We start from the raw sequence: 21,770 nt of genomic DNA, 5'->3' as shown, positions 1-21,770 counted from the left end.
CAAAGCATAGATATGGCAGTTTGCCTTATGTCCTATTGCTTCAGTTCACACAAACATGCAACACAGAGTGTTCCAGTGCACTATAATGCATCGCAATCTGCTGTGGCACATAGGGTTAAATAAAATATCAGGTGAACAAAGATAAAAAATAACAACTGAAATCTGACTGTTGTGATCTTTGAGAATATTTGGGATTGAATAACTTCACAATAAAAGCAGCTAGAGAGGTCGGTGATGGCTTGTTTTTTTAACCTCTTTTATTGCTTGTCAAGAAAATGAATATACTTTAATGTCCATAGTAGGGCTGGGCGATAAAACGATACCGATATGTATCGCTATAGTCATGTGATCGATAGCAATAAAAAAATTGAACGATTAAACCGTTCGATATTAGAACTTGAAAGTACCGTATATACTAGAGTATAAGCCGAGTTTTTCAGCACATTTTTTTGTGCTGAAAACGTTCCCCTCTGCTTATACTCGAGTCAAGGAAAAAAAAGTCCGCTCCGACGGGTTTAAGCTTTTAAAAATGGCGCCGCCCGTCGCATACGTGTTACCGTGCACACGCCGCCGCCGCTCGGGAGAGGCCGGGAATAGCCGAAATTATACGAGCGGTGGCGGCGCGTGCGCAATGACGTGTCGGCGCCGGGCGGCGCCATTTTTAAAATGAAGGCGCCTCTGGAACAGGTAAGGGAAACTGCTGCACTACCTGCCATTATGCAGGGCTGCGGGCACACTACAAGGGATGCAGTGCTGCGGGCATGGTCTACCTGTACCATGCCCACAGCACTGCATCTCCTGTAGTATGCCCACAACCCCGGATCCTCTTGTACCATGCCAGTACCCTGCATTCTCCTGCACCATGCCAGTACCCTGCATTCTCCTGCACCATGCCAGTACCCTGCATTCTCCTGCACCATGCCAGTACCCTGCATTTTCCTGCACCATGCCAGTACCCTGCATTTTCCTGCACCATGCCAGTACCCTGCATTCTCCTGTACCATGCCAGTGCCCTGCATTCTCCTGCACCATGCCAGTGCCCTGCATTCTCCTGCACCATGCCAGTGCCCTGCATTCTCCTGCACCATGCCAGTACCCTGCATTCTCCTGCACCATGCCAATACCCTGCATTCTCCTGCACCATGCCAGTGCCCTGCATTCTCCTGCACCATGCCAGTGCCCTGCATTCTCCTGCACCATGCCAGTGCCCTGCATTCTCCTGCACCATGCCAGTGCCCTGCATTCTCCTGCACCATGCCAGTGCCCTGCATTCTCCTGCACCATGCCAGTACCCTGCATTCTCCTGCATCATGCCAGTCACCCTGCATTCTCCTGCACCATGCCAGTACCCTGCATTCTCCTGTACCATGCCCGCCGCCCTGCATTCTCACCCTAGGGTCCTTATTTTAAATGGATAATAAAAAATATCAATAATTATCGATATCGACCGATATGAAACACTGATATCGTGATACAGTTTTCAGCCATATCACCCAGCCCTAGTCCATAGTCTGGGCCCAGATGCAATTTAAAGGATAAGTTCATCTTTTGTAACATGTTACACCCATATTCAGGGTGTAACATGTTACGAAGTGACCGGCCCCTGCACCCCCCCCCCCCCCCAATCTGAAAGCTAGTGGGGATCTTCTCCTCCCCCGCTAGCTGTCACAATTTTTAAAAAAAACATGGCCTGTATAGCGCCTTGGTAAGTCATTCTCTCTTCCAGTCAGATTTTAGCTGCATACCCGTATAGGATGTACGGGCACACAGATACACTGGCAGATCTGCTGGAGATCTGCATGGGACCAGTATATGCTTTACAGGCTTCCAAAAGAAAAAAGAAATGCAAATTTCTTTACCTGCAAAAATGTGCATTTATTATTTTTTTTCTAAAAAGTAGACTTATCCTTTAAGGGGAAAAAGGAGAGCTGCAGGAAATGTAACTGGGAAGGAGAGCGGGAGGTAGGTGTTGTGCATTAACACTTTCCACTGCATTGTGCTTTCTGGTAGAGGTTCAGTGATTCTGTTAGCACATTGGTTCCAGTCTGCTTCCTGTTCTTACTACTTTATCTATACAATTAGATGCTGCAATAGAAGTCTGTCATTTGCAGTGACAAACTCCAGTCATAAAATAGCAGAGACAGTAAGTAGCCTATGGGCCTCTCTGTTTCTCTGTGACGGTGGTCACCAGTACGAATAAAGGGGTGAATCTTTCCAATGGGGACACAGCCAGCAATATAAAGGATTGTTCCCCTAATCTAAAATGGGGAAAAATGGTTTTGCCTAGTAATAAACTTTAATAAAATAAATTTGATTTAAAATCTCAGTGCAATGACTTCTCTATGTTGATGATTAGGCTCTGGAACGAGTTCTCCTCTCACGTCACCGTCATCTCCTACACCACCTTCTACAGCAGGTCAGTAATATAATCTCTCCTCTCTTCTTATCTTCAATATTTTTATTTTAGCCATTACTTGCAAAGTCACTACCATTGTACCCTATTTATTAAAAAAAAAAAGTATGTGAATGGAGATTGGTATTTATTGTGTTTGGAGACCAATCAAATTCTTCCTAATATGGGGAGAAAGATTGTGATTGGTTGAACAAAAAACTGTTCTAGATTTTTTTATATCAGACACATTCATATATAAGTTCCTTTTGTCTGTATGTATATCATTTGTTTTTATGTCTAAATGGCTTTTATATTGAACTGGAACACATGTTTTAGATATGGCTGCATTCACACTAACTGTAGAAAACCTGTTCAGCTCTGTTTTGGTGGGTCGCACTCACAGCATGTTAAGCGATAAGTGATATAATCTGATCGAAGCTCTAGGTATTTAAAGCACCCCTGTCATCTATGGACATACCCCATATAAAAAGTGCAGTGTGAGCACATGTATGTAAACATCAATTGCAGCGCACATGGAAGCCAGTGAGTGTCAGATTTAGTAATTCTATGGCGATAGTTACAGTTAACTTTAAACTGATAACCTGTTAAGGCTCTTAAAGTGTCGCCTATGGAGATCTTTGGGTACCATAGGCCCTGTTGTGCGCAATTCTATAACTTGACATGTTTGGCATCTATTTACTCGACGCAACCCAATCTTTTATATATTACCAAACAAATTGGGTATAATGGGTTTGCTTGCACTAAACTACATATTAATGTATTTTTTCCTTAAAGCATGCGTTTGGTAAATAGCTGCGCAAATATTTTGTGACATAAGAAAATTGCAGCTACCACTATTTTATTCTCCAGAATCTTTGCTTTCAAAAAACATTCAGATTTTTTTTTGGGGGGGGCAGTAATTTCTAGCAAAAAAAATGCAGATTTGGATGTGCGCAAAAAGTAAAAAAAATGCCCCAGTAGGCAAATGGATAAACACGTCTGCTGCACAGCCAGAAAGACAATTCTTTTGCAGGTATGGCAGAAAAGATATGTATATTTTCTAACTGTGCAGATAGCTGTTTGCATGTTTTTCTCCTAAAAGTGACATAGCAGGACATGGTGGGGAAGGTATTTACCAAGTGCACAACACAAAAAAAAAAAAAAAAAAAATCATAAGTCTGCCAATCAGCAAAGTGGACCTGTCTAATGTGCCTCTAGTTTAAAAAGAAAATCCTTGCCTTTCACATTGACAGTATATTGGACAAGTACTGTGGGGTGTTTTGTTGTGTAGTCAGTGACATCTTACCCTGCTATAAATGTAATTGTAGTTGAGCTGCAGTGGGAGCAGGCCCTTAAATACTTCACAGCATGCTAAAAGCCTATACAAACTGATGCGCTCCCATTGACTTACAATAGAAGGTGCCTTTTTGGTGTGCTTTTGGAACGCTGCACCAAAGATGCAGCATGCAGGACTTTTCAAAGCACAGCACACCTGCAATGTGAACATTTACTGAGGATTTATTGGGGAATAATTCTCTTGCACTTTTGTTGCCCTGGAAAAGTGTGGCAAAAGCGCACTATTGTGAAAGGGTCCTAATTGTACAGGACCCACTGGGCTACATTTGCACCTGTACATTTCCTTTGGATACTGCACTGTGCTGTACTGTAGTTATCATGTGTTGCCCCCAGAGTGTTCTGAAATGTGTTCCTTAAAGAAGAACTCCGAACTAACAAAATATTTTTTCTGTAATTTTTTTTTTTTTCAAGATAGAGCTATTTTGGTTTCATCCGTCTGATTTTCCAGTGCTGAGAAAGTTAATTTTTTGCAGATTAGCTACTATCCTAAATGAGAGAGCCGGAATGATTTAGTGTCTTTGTGACCTTATACAGCTCCAGTTTTTTTTTTTTCTTCCACATGTGCATGAACAGAAAGAAATGAAAACCCCATATGGCCTAGTTTACACAGAGCATGCTATAGCATATGCCTGTTCATGGGCCGTGTTTATGGGGATACACAGGTGTTCCGTTCATCCCTGTGCAGGCAGTCCCATTCTTGTCAGTTGGAACGCAGCAGCTGCAAAGACACAGCCACTGACATTGACATTGGTGCTCAGCCACGATTGCAGTCGGTGTGAGTTTGGATGTCAAATTGGGAGCAACAGCTGTGTCTGTGCAGCTGCTGCATCCCAAAGGGTATCAATGGGACTTTCTGCACGGGATGCACAGAAAGCCTGTGCATTCTTGTTTGGGTAAACACGGCCCTTGCACAGGTGTACATTGTAGTATGCCCCATGTGAATGAAGCCTAACATTTTTTTTTTTTTTAACTAAACAGTATATTGAAATAATATAATGAGCTTTAGAGGCAGATAGTGCTTAGTGGAGTTTAGAGGCAGATAATGCTTAGTGGAGTTCTTCCTTAATGATATACTTGGCGTGAATTGACCTGTTGATGATTTGTACGTTTGTTTTCCCAGAACCCCAGTGAGGTAAGTGCCTTCCTCTTTAAAATTTTGGCGCATTTGTCTGTGCAGCTGAGCCATCTTGGTCTGCTTCTACCCTGAAATTTTCATCCACAGCTGCTGCTTATTCAGCTCACTGCCCACTCCTCTCATATACATTCTGTACTCTGTGATCATTTGTATTGAAGCATCCTGCTCTTGTCATGTATGGATACCCATGCTTATCCATATAATGCTAAATGTGCTATGGGCTATTGGCTCATGGAATAAAGCTTAGCTCCATCCTTTTGTCTGGTCAGTATACATGTTATAAATTAAAACCCTTGGAGCAAAGTGACAAATTGTTTCCACAGTTACAAGGGAATACATGACTAATCATCAAAAGCTGTATTCTGTTTATACATGTCAACTTCTACAATTATGATGCACTCAAGAGTAATGGTCTAGATTTCCAACTTTGTTACCAAAATAAAGTGGTTGTAAACCTTCACAATTACACAGTGAAGTGACTGACCTCAGGTGATACACAGAGATGAAAGAGATCCTCCTACCTAAGTTGTACCAGTTTATCTGCAGTTTTTTCTTCTCTACATCCTTTCAAAGTGCAGAATTTATAAGGTTTGTTTGAGCTGTCAGAAAAAAAAGGAGTAGAGCGTTGAAGTCACACTCTGCAGAGCCCAGCAAGGAGAACTCTGAGAGATGATTGGAATTAAGGACCCTCCCTTCACACAGGAACAGAGCTGAGGCTGTCAATCTGCTGGAGGTCGCTCCCCGTCACCATTTTTTTCTTGGTGTCAGTAAAACTTGGCAGAAGTGATTCATGTGGATAGCAGAGGAATGAAGCAGCAGGCAGAAATAACACTTAGTGCTCCTAATTTAGGCAAGTACACACTATGGAGGTATATGCTTTGTTCATATTTCATTTCTGAGGTTTACAACCACTTTAATGTTCAGTCTTCATTCACAAGCGCCATATTGGCTATTTGTTCCCACATGGAAGAAAAATATATTTTAAAAAAAACATTTTTTATTTTTCCCAAATATATTGGAAATATATTTGAAATGCTACAATTTTGGCCATATTCAATATATTTCTAAAATTTTTTAGCCCACATATATTGGAAATATTTTTGAAATGCTACAATTTTGGCCATATTCAATATATTTCAAAATATTTTTTCCCTAAATATATTGGAAATACATTTTTCTTCCATATGGGTTGGAAGTGACTATGCTTTAAAGTAAACTTTCAAATATATGGTGATTGCAGGGATGTCACACCTTATGTATAATGAAAAATGGACCAACATTCCAAATAATTACAGCAAGAAATATCAACTAAGATATCACAGTTAACACATATTTCTGATTTTATTACAAGTCATTATTAAAGTGTTTTTTTTTTTTTAAACCGCTGACAGGTAGGGTCTCTTCTGTTGTAAATGTTTCTTTAGGCCTATCAGCAGTAATGTGCTCTGAGCCATGCATGTCCAGCTCAGGGCACATTTATGGCACCCACTCTGTGCCACAATGAAGTGGCTCCTGGGCGCATGCACGGGAGTGATGTCTTTGCAGCTCAGGCATTCAAGCAGGCGAATGGAATGACAGCACAACGCTGGAGGGCTTCCTTTGACTGGAAGCCTGTCATATTGGGCCAGTATGCTGTGCATAGGAGCACATTATGACACATACCTCCTGGGGGCACAAAAAAAGGAAAAACCTTTAGCAGAGTTGGTAATACCGCTTTAAAAACATATACTTTGATGATGCTCTATTGAAGTTTGCATCATCTCCATGTCTAACCCACCACGTGTCCCCCTATAGATAGGGATCACATAATAATTCACACTTTACATCCACTGTGAAGGTTCTCATTTATCCAGGTCATGGAATATCTAGTAGTAGGTAAGTCACATTCAACTGGACTTGTTCTCTTTTTTTAAAGACATTTCAAGCAAATTTAAGCCATTTCTTCAGTTCTCCAACAGAGATTGCATAGCCATACAGACGAAAGGTCTTGTGCACATTGGATGCTCTGTCCTTCATTTTGCCACATTTGATAGTGGGAGTTCTTTCCCTGATGAAAGGGTGTGTGTTGGCGTATGTGATTGGATTAAAGAAATATTTTATATTGGACTCTATTTTTTGAGTGGCACTCTATTCTTCTTTTCTATGAACTTGACCTGCAGCACCCCCTTGTGGCCCTTTTGTGTATTCAGGGGTACTTGCAAGGGATAATATTCTCTGTGTCATAGATCCTTCTTATTCAAGAGGAACCCAACACAGTGCATGGATGCAGCGCCTCCCATCTACAGTTTCAAACAGGTGTAGATTGCTGTCTGTGACCACAGTTAGGAGTTTCCTCTATCTTCCTGTCCCGGTGTCACCCTGTCTAACCCTTATATACAGTGATCCTAATACATGTTGTCTACTAAAAAAACAGTGTGCTTATTGTCATTTGTGTCTCGTGTGAGAGATTTCCCTTCTCTTTCTATTCAGGTGAGAGAGACTATTATGCAACAGGGACACAGAAAGCAATAATAACATGTCAGCATCCTTCCCCACTCTATCCCAAACTAAAAATCAGCCCCACCAATTGTATGGAGCATATTTAAAAAGCAGTTAATATGATGATCAACATCCTCTGCAGATGAATCTTCCTCATATATGGGTTTCCAATGATTTGACTCCCCACCAGTGAATGTTTGATTAAAGTGGCATTTACGGCTTTATAAATATGCCAATATGCCCTTATGTGTTGTGAATATAGTCTTCAATACCCAAATAATGATCAATGTCTTTCTTTTCTCCCTTTACTGTCTCTCTTCATTGTAGAGCATGCATCATTTTAAATGTGAGTTATCGGTAAAGTAAGCAAAGCTTCATTTTGTCACCCTCGCCGTATGGACAGTGTCAAACATTTTGCCATTTACCTCCTTATGCCATTTACAATTTGTTGGCAAAGCTCTAACTGCGAGACAAACTTTTGCTTTGCATCACTTTGTTATTTTTATTCTATGCTTCCTTTGTCATTATATGCAAACCATTTTCCCCACTCCAAAAACCTCTCCACCATGACTATTTTTGGTAAACATCCATCAATGCTAAGGTGGAATCAAAAATGTTTTGTTGTTCAATTACCCGGATGCAGTGCTATGCTGTTTATACTGCCTTGCATTCTGATGCAGTTCAGAAAAAATTATATGAAGTGTTAGTTCACCTTTACAGAAAAAATTAACAATGGATGCCCACCCCACCCCCTGGTTTCTGCTGTATTTGCCTTCGGGGATGCTGTGATGTCAGTGCCCATGCAGCCAGTCCATCAGTCTGAGGATTTGAAATCTCTGCTCTTCTCTCTGCTGTGCTTCCGGGACGGACGAGAGAAATTTTGATTATTCAGCGCCATTGCAGAGAATCACTCTGATCTGTCCTAGAAGTTCTGCACCAAGAAGAACGGGGACTTCAAATACCTAGATTACTGGACCGGCTTCAAAGGCACTGATATCCTGGAGGTAAGTACAGTGGGGACTGGGGGGTGGAGATGGCATCCGGTGTTAGTTCACCTTTTCATTTTTTCTGTAAGACCATGCATAAAAATAAAACACGGAGTTTGGCTGTCTGTTTCACAGCTGGGTCCCATTCTGTGTGTCAGGAATGTCGATAGTGACTCTTATATGAATGAAGCCTGCAAGTAGCAGTTGCAAGCTTCATTAATAAAACATTTTACCAGTATTATTTTAATTAGTGCACGCATGGAAATCAAGCTATCAATCAAGCTGTACTAATTAGAATGACCTGGAATTTAACCATAGCAGCACTGTCATAAAGGCTGCTTCAGGTTTGTGCCTAGACATGTCTGCACTACAGTCTATATGCAGTCCAATTTCTGTCCAATCCTAAAATGTATTTCCACTTTTGCAACCAAATTTACACACCTACTTTATATGATACATGTTCCCATTTACATAGCATAATAAGTATTTCAAAATGACTCCATATCTTTTTACGTAGCTAAAAACCCTACCCAGTTTTCCCCATTTATGAAATGTTAAAAGAGAAGTATAGCCAAAGCCTTTTTGGCCTTCTCTTGTGAGTCACAGTTGTGCACTTTTGCACGGTTTGTCTACAGAGGAAGGTTTTTAGTATAATTTGAAAATGTCATTTGTAGAGGAAAAAAAATAGTATTTCTCTTTTATTCATTGACTGACCCAGCTCCAGAATCTTGTTGACCATTGGGTTATGCTGCCCCCTACAGAAGTGCACACTAGGCAGGCAAAAACTTTACCACGCCTATCGGGCAGTCCCAGGGGATATACTCCCCTTCTCTGCTATAGGCACCTTTTTTCTGCCTAGTCAGGAGTAACAACATAGTTCCTTGGTGGGGTCTCTGGTCCTAGCATTTTTCTATTTTTAAACTGAATTTTTTTTCCTTCTTTTATTATTTTCTGTTCCTGTGAGAACTACAATCAACTGCTGGACTGGGCGATGGACTGGATATTCTAGATCTTTATGGTCTCCCCAGCCGACCAGCGAGCATGTGCAGGCCTCAGCTTCACGCTAGGTCGGCCGCAACATAGCCTCACTGGACGGGGGCTGGCCGGTGAGTTAAACGTCTCACAAGGGCGTATACAACCTGGTCCCGACCTGAGTCGCAGTGTGCCTCCTGGCCCGCAGCACCCACATTCCGATAGTGCTGTGGTCTGGCTGGAGTGGTGCCCACCTGGTTCCATGGTATGGTAAGTAGTGCCCCCCCCCTTTCCCTGATGGCCTTTTGGGGTGGACGTGGGCTCCTCCCTGGGACAGTCGGACCCCCAGGTTCCCCTCCTTCCCACACAGCGTTCCCTCCCATATGTCGGGGGTCCACTGTGGACCACCCCCATCTACCCACACTAAGCTCCCCCCTCCCAGGGGGTGACCATACCTGTCCAGGTTCATGTTGGGGGCCAGAGGGAGGGGGGGCTCTGCCGGCAGCCGAACCTGGGTGAGGGCTCCTGCCAGGCCCCCCCCCCCCTTTACTGACAAAATGTCCCCTGAGGGTCCCGGGAGCCGCCACTTTGTTGTGGATGGCTGGCTGTGATATTGGTGGCCATGTTTGTGTAGTCCGGCGGCCATTTTCTTGTGGTTTCCCATTGAATAGAGCGGCAGCCATGTATTTGGATCCTTATGGACGGTGATTGCGGGGGGTGGACCTCTAGTGCTGACTCCTGGACTTCCTTTTTCTCTCTGATCGCCGCCTAGTGTGCAGCATCTGGTGCTCTGCTCTTTGCCTGACCGGGGTGGTGAGTTCCTGTGGGTGCCTTGTGGCTCTCCCTCTCTCTGCTATAGCAGCTGCTGGTTGTGCTGGGACCTGTGATGCCACTGGGGAGGCAGCGAAGGCTCACTTGGCAGTGTTTCTTGTTTTTGCCTGTGTGGTTCCCCTGTTTAACCATGGAGTCCCTGGAGCACATGTCATCACCTGATCCCCTGAGTCCACCCTGTCTGCAATGGCGGCGGCCCTGGAGTCCTTTGTGTCTAAGGTTGATATGATCCTGCATAAACAGACCAGCAAAAAGCGTTGACTGCCTTCAACAGCCTCCTCTTTCCCTTCAGATTCTGAGTCTGATCTGGCCACCATGGGCGCAAGTTGACCTCCTGGGTCTACATCCACGCACCCTGGGTGCTCTGATAGTGAGGATGATTCCTCTTTACTACAGCCGCACATGAATCGCTGTTGTATGCATTGATTGTATCGGTGCAGGAAACTTTAAAAATGGAGGATCCGGCTGCGTCGGAGGCGCTGGTCACCTTCGGTACCCAAAAGTCCTCAAAAGCACCAAAGGGTTTTCCTTTTCCCACCTATTTTGACAAAATTGTCGCGATTTGCCCTAAACGCAATGTGTTAGTGCCTAAGTGTTTCGCTAGAAGGTATCCCTTTGAAGAGTCCCTGTTAAAAAAGTGGACAGTCCCACCTATGGTGGATTCTCAGGTCTCCATGCTGAATAAATCGACACAAATTACGGTGGAGGAGTCTCCGGCTTTTAAAGACCCTTTTGATCTTTTGATAGGTGAGCGGAGATCTTGGTCCGACACATGTTCACTATGGCCGGTTCAGTCCTTAGGCTGGTGTTCACTATTGCCTTGGTGTTCCAGACCTTGACGGAACGGGCAAAGCTTTTGCGCCAGGATCTGGAGGGGAACAGCTTCCCCCTGCCTTTGCGGAGCTTGTAGACCAGTTGGTCCAGGGGTTGCAGTTTGTCTGATATGCCTCTCTGGATGTGGCTCTCTTCGTTTCTAGGCTGTCCGTGACAGCAGTGGTCCTTCGGCGCATGATATGGCTGAAATGCGGACCAAGCTTCCAAGAAAGCCTTATCGGTTCTCCCCTTTGTGGGGATCACCTGTTCGGGTCTTTCCTGGATGAAATCATTGAGAATCACAGGAGGGAAGAGTACTCTCCTCCCACAGGCTTCCAGGGGCAAGGAGTCTTGTCACAGATGTGGTCCTTTTATAAGCAGCCTTTTCATTCCTCAGGATCTCAGGACAAAGGATCCAAATCCATTCGTTCTGCCTCCAGAGGTTCCAAGAGACCCTGGCCTGGTAAGCTGAGGGCAGGTCCTTCCAGGCCTGCAGACAAGCCCTCTTCTGCCTGAAGGGGTGCCCTCACCCGTATTTGGGGTGGGGGACGTCTTCCCTTCTTTCCGTACAAGATTTGCTACTGCAGGGGGCGATTGTACCGGTTTTAAACTTTGAACATTTTCAGGGTTTTCATTCAAACTGGTTTACAGTACCCAGAAATGAAGGCAAAGTTCGTCCTATCCTGGACCTTAAAGCCCTGAACTGCTTTGTGCTGGTACAGAAGTTCTGGAATAAGTCCATTCATACGGTAGTGGCATTCCTTCATCAAGGGGATCTTCTTGCCTCTGTCGATATCAAGGACGCTTACCTCCATATCCCGATTTATGTTTGGCATCAGCGCTTCCTCCCTTTGCCGTGGGCGAGGAGCATTATCAGTTAGTTTCTGTTACCCTTCTGTCTCGCCTCAGCTCCTCAGGTATTCACAAAAGTGTTGGCCCCGGTTTTAGCATTGTTGCGACAGCGGGGGATTGTGGTACTGGGATACCTAGATGATCTTCTGCGAGCAGAGTCTCCGAATGCTCTAAAGAACAACCTGGACATCACTGTGCGGACTCTGCAGGAGTGCGGTTGAATTTCCAGAAGTCTGCTCTGGTTCCCTCCACCAAGTTGGACTATCTGAGTCTGACTCTGGACTCGGCCTCAACCAGGGTGTCTCTACCGCTGGACAAGCTCCAGAAATTGCAGGATGCAAGTCAACTTCTGTTGTCCAGCAATCGGTCGTCTCTCAGGACTTGAATGTGGGTGCAGGGCCTGATGGTGTCCACCACACGATACCTCTGCAGAGAGAGATTCTTGTCAAGTGGGACAAGAATCCACAGTTTCTAGGCAATCTGATTCTGTTGAGCCAAGGGTCCCTAATTTGGTGGCTTCACTGTCCAGCACTTCAACAGGAAAATTCCTTCCTTCCTCTGTACTGGACGGTGGTCACCACGGATGCCAGCCTGTCTGGGTGGGGAGGTGTCTTGGGCACGGATTGTGCTCAGGGGGTTTGGACTCGGGAGGAGTCCAGACTACCGATCAATATACTGGAACCTTGGGTGATGAGACTTTGTCTGGCCCATTGGACAGTTCGTCTTCAGGGGTGCCCGACTGTGGCGTATGTCAATCATCAAGGGGGCACAAAAAGTGTCCTAGCAGCTTGGGAAGTAGCTGGCATTCTAAGGTGGGTGGAACGTCTCGTTCCAGCCCTCTCTGCTGTGCATATTCCAGGGGTGGAAAATTGTCAGGTGGATTACCTCAGTCAACAGGCGTTGGACCAGGGGGAATGGTCACTTCATACAGAGGTGTTTCATCAGCTGTGTCTCCGGTGGGAACTCCCAAGGTGGACCTGTTGGCATCTTGTCTCAACAGGAAGGTGCATAGATTTGTGGCGAGGTCTCGGGATCCTTTTGCCGATGCCACAGATGCACTGGTGGCTCCTTGGGGCCAGTATCGTCTGATATATGCCTTCTCCCCTCTAATACTTCTGCTGAGACTTCTGCGAGGAATTCCGCTCCTCCTAGTGACCCCAGACTGGCCTTGCTGGTCTTGGTACACGGATCTAGCATGTCACTGATGTCCCTTGGAGACTCCCTCTCAGAGAAGATCTATTGGCTCAAGGGCCGATCTTCCATCCTGCTTTACAGTCGCTGGCTTTAACGGCTTGGCTGTTGAAAGGATAGAGGGTTGTCTGACTCGGTGATACCCACGCTGTTAAAAGCTAGAAAATCTACCTCTAGGAAGATTTACCATCGCGTCTGCAAGTCGTACATTGCGTGGTGTGAGTCACTGGTGGTTTCCTCCCCGTTCCTTTTTGGTGGCTCGAATTTAGGCATTCCTCCAAAGAGGTGTGGAACAGCGCCTGGCCTTGGGTACCATCAAGTGCCAGGTTTCGGCTTTGGCTATTCTCTTTCAACGTCCTTTGGCTACGCATTCTTTGGTTCGCACCTTTGTTCAGGGGGTTCGCCACTTGGCTCCCCCAGTGCAGTCTCCTTTGCCCCCGTGGGATCTCAACTTGGTACTGTCTGTTCTTCAGAAATCATCTTTTGAAAATATCCGTTAGATTCCTCTGCTTACATTTTCCCAGATGGTAGCCTTCTTGGTGACTGTTACTTCTGCACGCAGGGTGTCGGAGCTGGCTGCTTTGTCTTGTCGTTCACCTTACTTGGTGGTTAACAGAAATAAAATGGTGCTTTGCCCTTGTCAGTCGTTCCTTCCTAAGGTTGTCTTTGGTTTCCATCTGAATGAAGACATTGTGTTGCCTTCCGTGTCCTAAGCCTAAGCATCCTAAGGAGATTGCCTTGCATTCTTTGGATGTGGTTTGGCCGATCAGGGTGTACTTGGCGGCAACCGAGTCGTTTAGGAAATCAGACTCACACTTTGTCCTTACGGATGGATCTCGCAAGGGGTTGGCTCAGACAGACGGTGGTGCAGGCCTAATCCATCAAGGGGCAGGTTCCTCCTTTCCCTGTTAAAGCGCATTCTATGCGGGCGCTTAGTGCCTCCTGGGCCTTCCGCCATCAGGCGTCAGAGATGCAGGTTTGCAAGGCGGCCACCTGGTCGTCTGTGCATACTTTCGCAAAATTTTACGAAGTAGATGTGCTGGCATCTGCGGATGCTGCTTTTGGCTGCAAGGTTTTTCAGGCTGCTTTTTTGAGTGGACTAGTCCTCTTTGAGGGTGTATGTTTTTTTTTTCTCAGGTGAGCTCCAGTTGTTCCTGGTTGAGCTGCATGTTACCTGGTTGGCTAGGTTTAGCCTTTGGGAAATTTTTTCTGCTGTGTTTTTTTCCCACCCCTCATGTTTGACACTGCTTTGGGACATCCAATGGTCAAGAAGATTCTGGAGCTGTGTCCGTCAATGAATGAAAGAGAAAATTGGATTTTTGTCTAACCGTAAAATCATTTTCTCTGATGTTCATTGACGGACACAGCACCCACCCCTCTAATGAGTTGGGTTATATTTCTTCTGACACTGTTTGCAACAAAACTGAGTGCCTGTAGCAGGGAGGAGGAGTATATCCCCTGGGATTGCCCCATAGGCGTGGTAACGTTTTTTTCCTGCCTAGTGTCCTACTCCTATAGGGAGCAGCATAACCCAGTGGTCAAGAAGATTCTGGAGCTGTGAACATCAGTGAAGAGGATTTTATGGTAAGACAAAAATCAATTTTTTTACATTTTTTAATTGCATCCTTTTAAATGAGATCCACATAATGTAAGTCTCCTATAACAAGTGCTAATGTCCTTTTTATAACCTTAATTCCTGTGTGTAGTTTGTAAGTCTATAGTACATGGAACAGCCATATTTGCTAATTAGAAATGCAGGCTCTGCTTAATGGTGCTGCGCAGTTATCAAGCTGAAAACCATGGCATAGAGTAAGACTAGTTTAGTCTATCTCAATAGCTCTTAAATAATACATGTGAGCTTTTTAAATGTGATAACCCATTAGTAGGATGATAATGCATGCTGCTGCCTGCAAACACACTTTTATTTTTGTTACATCCTGATACCACAAAAATGCTGGGGTTCTCTACAGAAACATGGGCCACAGATCTTAAAGTTTTACAATGGCCTGCAAGGCGACCCATCAATCCTTGTGGCCAATAGGTAGACAGAGTGTAAAGAGAAGGTCATAATGCATACATTAAAAAAATAAGAGAATGTATGGAACCAGTGGGGGGAGAGGATGCTACATTATATTTAGAAATCCCATAGGTACACTTGAAGGATAACAAAACTTTTAAACAACACGGGGCCAACTGCCAAATCCCTCCTTCCTTCCTCAACCATTAGCTATATTCCCTTTATAGGCCCCAACTGGAGAAGCTGCCTATTTGCATAAACCCTAATGGAGAAGCTGTCTACTTGCAGGTCTGCAGAAAGATAGCATTTCTATTAGGGTCTATGGAGAAACGACCACAGCATTGCAGAACCACCAAAGTCAGTGTAGACTATGGCTAGTGGTGGAACCCATCTTATGATCCCAATTGAGTAGTGTGCGATACATATAGGTAAGGGTGGACCCCCAAGTTGTTTAAAAGGTTTATTATCTATTAAATCAGTGGTCTCCAAACAGAGGCCCAGGGGCTGGATGTGGCCCTTTGCTTGCCTATATCCGGCCCTTGGGGCACTATCCCTCCCACAGATATGAGACACTATTCTGCCAACTATCATTAACAATGGAGTACCATTTTTCCCACTGACACTATTTTTCCAAACGATAATAACGATGGGACACTATTCCTCCCCCTGATAACAAATTTGGGGAAAGTTTGAAGGCCCCTGAATCTAAGCAAGGTTGTTATTTACTTTTCCTGATGTACAAACAATCACTGGAGGAAACATTTTCGTATCCAAATATATGAAATATAATAGCATAAATACAGAAGAGTAAGCAAGTATGATGATTACTTTTGTGTACATAATACATCAGTCAATCAACATGTGAACCTAATGAGAATTAAGCTGTGGTTTCCTTTTATTCTTCAACATGTGTATGACAATGGTCATACATAATGTTTTATTTCTTTATTTCAAAGAAGAAGTTCTTGATTTTATAAAACTGTTATCCAGTTGACATGTAATTCTCCTCCAGTTCAGTGTGTTGGAAAAATCCTCGCACCTCTTTAGAAGGCATATTTTAAAATCTAATTTGAATATTGGTGCTGTAAAGCATGATTTAAATCCTTACATTTAGGAGACATGATTTAAAATAAACCAGTGGCCAGGCTGCACAGACTAAACTGCTCCTAATGTTGATTAGTGGATCCTCCAGGAAGTAAATTCCTTTGATTGTGGAGCACTCAGGAGTAATTAATGCAAATATTGACCACCTCCTATAGTCGGGTCCACTCAAGCAGCCTATTGGAGGAAATGGAAGGGGGTAGGCCAGAGCCATCAACCACTCAATGTGGTCAGTATTTGCATAGTAGAGTGTCATAATGTTTTGGGCTCCAATAATCTAGCTTGCCTACCCACTGTTCAACCTGTGTAGCCTATTTAGGCAAAACAAAAGGTTCTATATAATGACCACACCAGCAGCACAAACTAGCCTTCACTTTGTGTTTGGCTGCAGGAAAGGGACAGCATTTACGGTACTTTTGGGTATGGTGGAGCATATGCATCATTCCCCTTCTTTCCATGTGACAGCACTGGTGCTTAGCAATTGGCTGCTCAGGCACCTAATTCTGTCAGATGGGGGTGGGGGAGTCTAATGCACTCGGTAAGCTCTAAAGGAGCAGCAGGAGAGCAAATGAAAGGTAAGTTTAAAGGGTTTGTAGATCCTAACAACAAATCCCTAATGTGTACTTTTTAGTCTGCTAAATATAGCAGTAAAATGATTTGGTGATATCTGTTTAATATGTGCAAAAAATAACCTGCTGGTCCTACAAGAATCCTTATGAGCAGACTACGTTCTATGTTGCATTCTTATCCGTTATATTGTTCTCCGTTATCTCTGAGGACTACAGAATTCCTCCTGTCTATGTTATGGAGAAGAGGGGAGGGATGTTTCTGTAGGCCCGTCTTGTTTCTGCTGTTCTAACAAAGTGGGGTGAGTGTGCATTGTCACTTAAGGACAGGAAATGTGTTACTGGCAAGATCACCAGGTGGAAATAAATAAAACTAATGCAAGCCACCAAATCAGCTGTTCAGTTGCAATATATTACATTTTTGTTTTTGTGTACATAGCTTTTAGGCTGCTGGTGGGGCTAGCATTTATTTAGGCGAACCTCTTGATTTGTAATTTATGGGGGAAGTACATGTTTATGTTCAGCATCCAGTATCTCATGTAGTAGAGCACTATTGTAGGCACAAGTTTTTATTTATAAATTGCACTTACTGTACTGTATTATGAGGATTGTTCTTAAGATTTTAGTGCAGATTGTCCATATTTAAGTATAGCATAATAATATTTAAGCGTTGCATACAGTATCTCACGAAAAAAAAAAAAAAAAATGTATATAGTTAGTCAGGTTGAAAAAAAGAAACAAGTCCATCTGGTTCAACCAACAAAAAAAAAAAACAAAAAAAAAAAAAACAAACAGTATTGAAAACCCAACCATACAATCCTATATACACAATCCTTTACCCTCAGTTGATTCAGAGGAAGGTGAAAATGCCCCAGCAAAGCATGATCCAATGTGAGTACATCCCTCACATTTTTGTAAATATTCTATTATATCTTTTCATGTGACAACACTGGAGGAATGACACTTTGCGACAATGTAAAAAAAAAAAGTGAGTGTACAGCTTGTATAACAGTGTAAATTTGCTGTCCCCTCAAAATAACTCAACACACAGCCATTAATGTCTGAACCGTTGGCAACAAAAGTGAATACACCCCTAAGTGAAAATGTCCCCAAAGTGTCAATTTTTTGTGTGGCCACCATTATTTTCCAGCACTGCCTTAACCCTCTTGAGCATGGAGTTCACCAAAGCTTCACAGGTTGCCACTGGAGTTATCTGCCACTCCTCCATGACGACATCACGGAGCTGGTGGATTTTAGAGACCTTGCGCTCCTCCACCTTCCATTTGTGGATGCCCCACAGATGCTCAATAGGGTTTAGGTCCCGAGACTTGCTTGGCCAGTCCATCACCTTTACCCTCAGCTTCTTTAGCAAGGCAGTGGTCATCCTGGAGGTGTGTTTGGGGTCATTATTATGTTGGCATACTGCCCTGCGGCCAAATCTTCGAAGGGAGAGGATTATGCTCTGCTTCAGTATGTCACAGTACATGTTGGCATTCATGGTTCCCTCAAAAAAAAAAAAAAAAAAAGCTCCCCAGTGCCGGCAGAACCACACCATGACACTCCCACCACTATGCTTGACTGTAGGCAAGACACACTTGTCTTTGTACTCCTCACCTGGTTGCCGCCACACATGGTTGACCCCATCTGAACCAAATAAGTTTATCTTTGTCTGGGTAATCCATGTCCTTAGTCTGCTTGTCTTCAGCAAACTGCTTGAGGGCTTTCTTGTGCATCATCGTTAGAAGAGGCTTCCTTCCGGGACAACAGCCATGCGGACCAATTTGATGCAGTGTGCAGCGTATGGTCGGAGCACTGACAGGCTGACCCCCCCCCCCCCCAACCTCTGCAGCAATGCTGGCAGCACTCGTATGTCTATTTCCCAAAGAAACCCTCTTCATATGACACTGGGTATGTGCACTCAACCTCTTTGGTCAACCATGGCGAGACCTCTTCTGAGTGGAACCTGTCCAGTTACACCTCTGCATGGTCTTGGCCACTGTGCTGCAGCTCAGTTTCAGGGTATTGGCAATCTTTTTATAGCCTAGGCCATCTTTATGTAGAGCAACAATTCTTTTTTTCAGATCCCCAGAGAGTTTTTTGCCATGAGGTGCCATGTTGAACTTTCAGTGAGCAGTATGAGAGAGTGAGAGCCATAGCACCAAATTTAACACACCTGCTCCTCATTCACACCTGAGACCTAGTCACATGACGCCAGGGAGGGAAAATGGCTAATTGGGCCCAATTTGGACATTTTCACCTAGGGGTGTACTCGCTTTTCTTGCCAGTGTTTTAGACATTAGTGTGTGTTATTTTGAGGGTACAGCAAATTTACACTGGTATACAAGCTGTACACTCACTACTTTACATTGTAGCAAAGTGTAATTTCTTCAGTGTTGTCACATGAAAAGATATAATAAAATATTTAAAAAATGTGAGGGGTGTACTCACTTTTGTGAGATACTGTATCATATTTCAGCTGTATCGAAACCATAAAGGAGGCATTCTTACAATGTTATGTTTCTAATATTGCAATCTTATGTTTTTTACACAGGGAATGCAACATCTTCAATACCAGCACCACCGCCTGCGCCGCCACCACCACCTGCGCCTCTACCACCACCTGCGCCTCTCCCACCTCCAAGCAAGGATGTGCCAACGCAGTCGGTCACCCCTGCAGTGAATGGTACAGACCGTGGAGCCTTGCTTAATTCCATTAAAAGCTTCAAGAAAGGAGTGCTGAAAAAGGCTGCGACCAATGACCACAGCACCCCACGGATCAGCTGAAATCTGCAATTGAACAGCATCTGGGAGTAGGCGCCAAATGTGTGTGTGTGTGTGTGTATATATATATATATATATATACACACATACATATATATATATATATATATATATATATATATATATATATACACACACACACACACACAATGCTTGGGCTAATCTCAGTTCAGATGTTTTATTTTAGAACAGTGTATAGTGGAAAGAAGGCCTTACGTTTTAAGAAAGGTTGAAGTGTAAAATATAGGCCTGGTCTGGCCTAATTAATTCACAGTACTGGAATCGCTTATCAAAGTTTCTCAAGGAGGGACTCTCACACTTCGTACATATGGGCTTCACTTTTTTAGGAGCAAGTGTGCACAGCAGTCCAGCAAGATTCTACAAAGCATATGCAAAGCTTTTATCCAGCTTCAAGTGTTGTTGAAATCTTTAAAGCAGCCTTCAGTTGAAGTTTGGGAAGGTTTAACACAGAACCTAAAGAGGAGCTCCAGTCCCCCCCCCCCCCCCCCCCAAAAAAAAAAAAATTTAAGCCCGTGGCTACAAATACTGTAGCTGCTGACTTTTAATATAAGGACACTTACCTGTCCAGAGATCCAGCGATGTCAGCACCCCAGCCTATTCTTCAATCGGCTTCTGGTGCAGGCGTGGGCATCTTAGGTAAGGGAAACCGGCAGTGCAGCTTTTCCTGGCTTCACAGACTGTTTCCTCCTGTTCATGCGTGAATCGCGCTGCGCTTTATGAATGGTCCCGCAGTCTTCTGGGACCTGTGTGTTTCCCAGAAGGCTGCAGGGGGGGGGGACAGCGGGTGGAGAGAAGGGCCGAACATACTTATAGATCATTGCGTCGATCTGACCCGGAAGTAGGAGTAGGAACCATTTTGGGTGGAGCTCTGCTTTAGGAGGTAGTGCGGACTGTCACTATAAATAAGCAGCTAGTAGACTTCATTAAGCGTACTTAATTACTACTAACTACTACGTAAAGCTTGCTGAAAGCCTGCTAGCAGCTTGTTTAAAGCAGAAATCAAGCCAAAAATAATACGATTAAAATGAAAAGCCCATTACGACAAAATGGGCTATTGCTGCTATTTGCCATTAATCTACAGATCTCCCCTGCAGTAATTTTTTCTGTCACTAGTCAGTCTTGATGGTCAGCATCATTTAGCCAACTTTCTCTAAGCCCAGGGCTTCCTGGACCTGCCGCAGCCTGTGACTGGACAATGATTGCGGCCAGGGGTGTACACATGCTGCGACTGTTTGATTTGCTTCACGGTCATTGCAGGAATTATACCTCCTGTCATATTCATTCAAGTTGAATAGGGCCGCTCTGTAAGTGTTCTGCAACTGCGTGCACTGCACATGGTTGCTGTGTGCTAGTGTAGGGTTCAGGGGTTAAAGCAGACAATGAGGAGAAGATACAACACCTCCTCACTACCTGTCACATGCTTTCAGAAGAGCGATTCTAATTCGGATCACTCTTTAGAGAGAAAAATTACATTTTAAATATATCTTAATGATAACAAAACTGCATTATTTGTTTCTTTTATAACTGCCATAATCCGCTTTAAAATGACAGTCAGCACTCCCATTTACATTCACATTCCAGAACTGAGTTTGCTTTGACAGAGCTTCCTGAAAGCTTTGCAAAGGCTTTAAAAACTTGCAGTACACATTGGTCTTTAATATACTAAAGCCCATATGCACAAGGCCTTAACAGAAACACGTGCTTTGCCCATGCAGAGCAATGCAACAGTTATACTTTAGAGCTTCCCTCCCCAGCAGCATACACACACTCTTCCTGCACTCTTCTATTGCTCTGTGCATCCACAATGGTGAATGTGTGCTGTCAGGGAAGGGCGCATTAAATTAGAACTGTTGCCTTTTCCTTGCATGGACAAAACACAGATTTCCTTTGGGCAATCTATGTTGCATATAGTAGCCAGATTTTTTTCTGTTACTGCGTGGGTAAAAGTTAGAATGCAAGGCAGCAGAGATTTGTACGAGACAGTCCTTCCTTGCAACCCTTTGGTATATGAGGCCAATTTTGTCTTAAAGTAGAAGTTCACCCAAAACCTAACTAACTCTAAACCTACTTGCAGCCACATTCTAAAATGAATCTATCTAGCCATGTAAAGAAGAAATCCTATACCTTTTCTGAAGCCAGTCCAGTCTTCAGCGGCGGATGCAGGATAGAACCAACAATGGCTGGGAAGTGAGGTCACCCATAGAGGTACTATGGGTCTTCCGTTGTCGGCTGCCTCCTCTGCACCCGCCTCCGCAGCGAAGCCGCCGCTGACAGCTCA

At 44.0% G+C, this 21,770-nt stretch overlaps 1 protein-coding gene across 2 annotated transcripts in view; it reads left to right on the top strand.

The window, feature by feature from the left end:
- PXK (PX domain containing serine/threonine kinase like) overlaps positions 1-19,948 on the top strand; it is a 174,724-nt gene extending 154,776 nt beyond the window's left edge. Inside the window, exons 17-18 of one of the 2 annotated variants that reach the window (XM_082265566.1) lie at positions 2,357-2,416; positions 19,242-19,948. In XM_082265566.1, the coding sequence (XP_082121692.1) occupies positions 2,357-2,416; positions 19,242-19,474 (293 nt within the window). In that variant the 3' untranslated portion in view covers positions 19,475-19,948. The remainder of the gene's footprint in view (positions 1-2,356; positions 2,417-19,241) is intronic. The other variant, XM_082265567.1, reaches the window with a different exon arrangement.
- Positions 19,949-21,770: the final 1,822 nt, after the last annotated feature.

This window comes from Pelophylax lessonae (genome assembly GCF_965119305.1).
Source record: "Pelophylax lessonae genome assembly, chromosome: 8".
Taxonomy (NCBI): domain Eukaryota; kingdom Metazoa; phylum Chordata; class Amphibia; order Anura; family Ranidae; genus Pelophylax; species Pelophylax lessonae.
Note: the sequence above shows the minus strand (reverse complement) of the source record. Positions and strands in the feature narration are given on the sequence as shown.